The 6,000-nt window shown below is 47.7% G+C and overlaps 1 protein-coding gene across 1 annotated transcript in view; it reads left to right on the forward strand.

The window, feature by feature from the left end:
* RAB36 (RAB36, member RAS oncogene family) overlaps positions 1–1,946 on the forward strand; it is a 29,113-nt gene extending 27,167 nt beyond the window's left edge. The window contains exon 10 of the mRNA XM_044275497.1: positions 1,184–1,946. Coding sequence (XP_044131432.1) covers positions 1,184–1,248 — 65 coding nt within the window. The 3' untranslated portion in view covers positions 1,249–1,946. The remainder of the gene's footprint in view (positions 1–1,183) is intronic.
* The last annotated feature ends 4,054 nt before the right edge of the window (positions 1,947–6,000 follow it).

Here is a 6,000-nt window from a genome sequence, read left to right on the forward strand (position 1 = left end):
AAGGTTCTTGAAGTAAAAAAATTACATCTGATTATTGCTACTTTATAGTACAAATATCAAATCCAAGGGGAAAAAATAAATGTCAGAAATGACAAACCTTCATGAAGAAGCTAACCGTGAAACGCGTGGTGAGGTGGTGGTCCAGTGGAGACGCTCAGCATACTCGTATGGGGTATTTTCTGACATTTATTATTTTATATTATTACTATATAGTAGCAATAATCAGGTGTAATTGTTATACCGCAATCGGACCTCTGCCAATCAGACACTTATCCCCCAATCACGTAGATAGAGGATAAGTTGTCATGGGACAACCCCTTTAAAGGGGTTGTCCAAGTTATATTTATTGATTGAGGATAGGTCATCAATATCAGATCGGCGGGGGTCCGACACCCGGCACCCCCGCGATTAGCCGTTTGAAGAGAAGGCGGCTTGGATGTAATTACACCTGCTCACCGCTGCAGATTTGATGGCGAGCAGGTAAACAAACAGCTGATTGGAGGGGGTGCCGGACCCTGCCGATCTCATATTGATGACCTATCCTGAGGATAGGTCATCAATAAATATAACTTGGACAACCCCCTTAAGTGAGTTGAGTCTTCAATAAGGCTATGGGATTTGGGTTCACATGATACCACAAAATGAGGGTAAGTGCAAAAGCTTCAGATTTGTTACAGAAAATTCTCAAAACTGAAAGTCTATTCCATACATCTGAATAGGATTGTTTGTGAAATACGTGCGAGGATTTTACGAACATTATTCAGATAGATGGAGCAGCAGCAGACATTTCTGTACAAATCTGTTACGCAGGAACACCTCCCCTAAGCCTACATATTAAACATTGTCTGTGTTGCGCGTAAGTAGGACACGGACCTGGCGACCGCCGCAGACCAATGTCTCCAGGTCTATGTTTCATGAAACCAGGACCAGAATAGTGCATGTCCTGAGTTTCTCCACGTGGACCCTAGGTGTGAATAGCACCTGTGTCCTGTTCATTATACACAGGCGGAGTACACTCATGTGGTCTAATACAGTAGATTTTGTTTTTCAGCCATACAAAGAAGTGAGGCCAGAATTTCTAAGCTGTATATATGCCAACTAAATATCTGACATTTAACTATATACTGTATGTTCATTAGCATTGATCATATGTATTTATCAGCCAGTTTCTTTTCCATTTCAGAACTTGAGGGGAATCCTGGTGAGAAAAAGGAAAATGATCTCCAACATAATATGAACTGCTGCTAACCATTTCTGTCACCACTAAGTTAGGATCTGCTACCAGTGGTGCCCAGTTCACTTGTGCCAGTTCCCAAGGTGGCAGCATATTTTGACTGAAGTGAATCTGCGGCATCTTAAAGATGGGTGGTATCAGGTAACCCGTACTGGTGACATTACAGCCATTCAGTACATCAGGACTACATACCTCCTCCAGCTGTATTATGGTCATGTGCCACGTCATCTTATAGCCTTACATTCTGAACCTCGGATATTTATCATGAAGAAAATGATTGGGATTTCTAGGAAAGACGTTGAAGCATCACTTAATAATGTTGCTTTCTAAATATCTGAAGATGCTAAAGGCTTGTGGTACAATGAGGCATCACGTTCTTTGTCTGTATTTGCATACATATGAATCATGAAGTTGCCAGGCCTCAAAGCCTAAATTTTTTCAGTCCACCCCTGTATTTTATCATGTTTTGCTCACTGCCATCTGTTTGTTTCCTCAGCGAATAGCAGAATGTCGATGCATCATTGTAAAAGTTGGTGCCCTGGCATACACCACAGTCTGACTACCACTCAGTGCCACTGACTCCAGATGCTGATGGACAAGGCAATATTCTATTGACATGTATATCATGAAAAATTCTTGTTAATGATTTTTCTTTATATTACACATTGTCCATTTAGAGATTTTTAGTGTATCATTTTAGATCTTTTTAAAATATTTCCATACATTTTGTTACAAGAAGATTAAAATAAATAATATTTAAAAACAAAATTGCATATGTGACTTATTTTATAACAAATCAAGGTAACACTATATATGCCAACCAGATAGGCAGGATAGCAGGGGCAGACTGGCCATAGACTCTACACAAGAATATCCCCCGATGCCCAGGGGGCTGCCTGAGCCCTCCTAATGGCCTCCAGCCAGGTACATAATGATCTGATACTCTCAGCATTAATTAATGTAGGAGCATCAGGCCAACAGCTACAGGTGTCCTTCTGAACTCCACCGTATAACCATCCTCAGGACGATGATACAGCTTCATACTGTGGAGAGGGCGGAAGTATTTAGTGCTGCACTGTGGTATTTGGTTCTGCTGGGGCAGTATTTTGTGCTGCAGTATGGTATTGCAGGCCCGCCTACTGCTGCCTACTTGTGTTTCTCCGTCTTCTGTCATATTTCGCCTACAACATGGGACCACATTTAGGGTTTTTCTCCAGGCCCACTTAAGTTCCCAGTCCGCCCCTGCAGGTTAGTTAGCCACTGACCTCTCCCTAGGACTCAGCAACCCCGTGCATGGAAGCAGAATAATCAATCCAAAGTTGCAACAGTATGCTAATAGGGTACTTCCACACTAGCGTTTTTCTTTTCCGGCACTGAGTTCTGTCAAAAGGGCTCAATGCCGGAAAAGAACTGATCAGGTATACCCCTATGCATTCTGAATAGAGAGCAATCCATTCAGGATGTCTTCAGTTCAGTCTTTTTGACTGATCAGGCAAATGTATTAGTGCCGGATCCGGCATTCAAAATACTGGAATGCCGGATCCGTCCTTCCGGTCTGCGACCAAAAAAAGGTGAAAAAAATAAATGCCGGATCCGTTTTGCCAGATGACACCGGATTGACTGATCAGGCATTTTTAACCTCTTAAGGACATAGGGCGTACAGGTACGCCCTTGTGCCCTGGTACTTAAGGACACAGGGCGTACATGTACGCCCTGTGCATTTTTGATCACCGCCGCACGGCGGGCGGTGATCGGAACACCGTGCCTGCTCAAATCATTAAGCAGGCACTTGGAGCAAATGCGCCGGGGGGTCCGGTGAACCCCCCATGTATGCGATCGCAGAAAACCGCAGGTCAATTCAGACCTGCGGTTTTCTGCGTTTCCGGGTTATTCGGGTCTCTGAAGTCCCGATAACCCGGAACAGGATGGTGATGGTGGTGTGATTTCACTCCACCAATCACCATCCAGCGATCCTGAGTGGTGATGGTGACATCACCACTCAGGATCGCTTTCTGATTGGTCTGTGGGCGGTCCGGCGGCAGATTCAAAAGAGGCAGGCGCTCCTCTCCTCCTCCTTTTGTGTTCCGGAGCCGGAGGAGAGAGGAGCTGCCTGCACGTGTCTGCTGCACCCAATCTGTGCCCCCCAGGACCCGATCTGTGCCCCCAGGACCCGATCTGTGCCCCCCAGGACCCCATCAGGTACATAGGGACAGCTAGGGAAAGTTTGGTTTAGGCAGGGAAAAAAAAAGGGAAAGTTAGTTTTTGAACTTTGATTGCATCACCCTAGTTAGGGTGTCTGGGGTCCACAGCACAGCTGTGTGACCCTAGACCCCCCAGGGGTGCTGCCACTTGCCCCCCCACCCCCTGCCCCCCCCCCCCACCTTTTTTGGGGTGCATTTTTTTTTTTTTCGTGTACGCTGACTGTGGCCGGCACTTAGTGTCCGGGCCCCTGTTAGCGCATCGCACACCCCACCGCTGATCAACTTCGGACGGTTGATCAGCGGTTTTGAATTTTTTTCCCCACATTTTTTGCCCTTTTTTTAGTTAGTTTATTTTATTTTTTTTCTGTTAGTTTTAGGGTGAGTTCGTGAACACCCGTGCCCCCACACACACGCACACAAAATAAAGAGTTACACACACGCACATATACACGCAGACACACACTCCCCTATGGCCCGCCGGACGTTCTCGGCCGAGGAGGCATACGCCCAGATTGCCTCTGACTCCGAGAGTCCCAGTGAGGATGAGGATGACCCCACATTCCTGTTGTCATCCGCATCCTCCTCATCATCTAGCGATGATGATGAGCCCCCAAGGCGGCGGAGACGCCGCCAGGCGGAGCAAGGGGACCGCCATGTTAGGGACCCTGTGGCCCACACTAGTACGAGCAGCTCTGGGGCTCGTACTGGTTTCCCGGCCCACCAGTTAAATCCACCGGAGCCCCCTGCCGGTGAACTTGTCTGGTGTAGCCCAGAGCGATACGAGCCTGTGATTCCTGATTTTGTAGGCCAATCAGGAATCCAGATTTCCACAGTGGGCTACACTGAATATGACTTTTTTTGTCATTTTTTCAGTGACCCACTGGTAAATCTGATGGTGGAGCAGACGAATCTGTACGCCCAACAGTTCGTCGCTCAACACCCGGGCTCCTTTTTGGCCAGGCCCGGTGGCTGGACGCCGGTCAGTGCAGCCGAAATGAGGACATTTTGGGGCCTCGTGCTGCATATGGGCCTGGTCAAAAAACCCAGTGTCAGGCTGTACTGGAGTGGGGACGTCCTATACCAGGCCCCACTTTACAGTACAGCCATGACACGCTCCCGGTTTGAGGCCATCCGGAAATGTCTGCATTATTCCGATAATGCAGCATGTCCCCCCCGAGGTGATCCTGCCCATGACCGTCTGTACAAGATACGGCCGGTCATCGATCACTTTGGGGCCAAATTCATGGAGGCCTATGTACCTGGAAGAGAGGTCGCTGTTGATGAGTCTCTCATTGCGTTCAAGGGGAGACTCATTTTCCGCCAGTATGTGCCCTCCAAGCGGGCGAGGTATGGCGTGAAGCTATACAAAATTTGTGAGAGTACCTCAGGGTACACTTACAAATTTCGTGTATACGAGGGGCGAGATTCCCGGATTCAACCCCCAGAATGTCCCCCCACTCTGGGTGTTACCGGGAAACTTGTGTGGGACCTTATGTACCCACTGCTGGATAAGGGTTACCACCTTTACGTGGATAACTTTTATACCAGTATCCCCTTGTTCCAGTCCCTTGCCGCCAGATCCACGTCCGCTTGTGGGACCGTGCGGAAAAATCAACGCGGCCTCCCTGCCCACCCCCTCCAGGTACCTATCCCCAGGGGTGAGACCCGTGCCCTTACCACTGGAAACCTGTTGCTGGTCAGGTATAAGGACAAGAGGGATGTCCTTATGCTGTCCACAATTCATGGTAGCGGCATCACCCCTGTCCCTGTGCGAGGTACCGCGGCAACGGTCCTCAAGCCCGATTGTATCGTCGCTTACAATCGGTATATGGGAGGAGTTGATCTCTCTGATCAAGTCCTCAAGCCATATAACGCCATGCGCAAAACCCGGGCATGGTACAAAAATGTTGCGGTCTACTTGGTGCAGGTTGCCATGTACAACTCTTTTGTACTATCCCGAAGCGCTGGCAGCACAGGGACATTCCTCCAGTTCTATGAGGCAGTCCTCAAGGCCCTGATCTTTTCGGACCGGGAAAGAGCAGGCCGGAGTACCTCGGGAACTGTAGGTGCCCGGATCGTCCCTGGCCAACACTTTCCAGGTGTGGTCCCCCATACTGGAAAGAAGGGACGAACCCAAAAAAAGTGCAGAGTGTGTCGCAGGAGGGGGATACGGAAGGACACAACTACTCAGTGCGACACTTGCCCCGATCATCCGGGCCTCTGCATTGACGGTTGCTTCAGGGAGTATCACACTTCCATGGAGTACTAAATTTATATCCCAATTTAGCACTGACATCGGATAAAAAAAAATGGTTCTCAGACTTGAGACACCCAAAAAAACTAAAATAATTTATTAAAAGTAGACATAGGTATTGCCGCGTCGGTAATAATCTCCTCTATAAAAATGCCCCATTACCTAACCCCCCAGATTAACACGGTCCAGAAAAAAAAAAAAAAGGTGCAAAAAAAGTTTTTTTTTGTCACCTTACATAATAAAAAGTTTAATAGCAAGCGATCAAAAAGTCATATAGCCCCCAAATTAGTGCCAATAAAACCGTCATCTCA

Source organism: Bufo gargarizans, chromosome 1 (genome assembly GCF_014858855.1).
Source record: "Bufo gargarizans isolate SCDJY-AF-19 chromosome 1, ASM1485885v1, whole genome shotgun sequence".
Taxonomy (NCBI): Eukaryota; Metazoa; Chordata; class Amphibia; order Anura; family Bufonidae; genus Bufo; species Bufo gargarizans.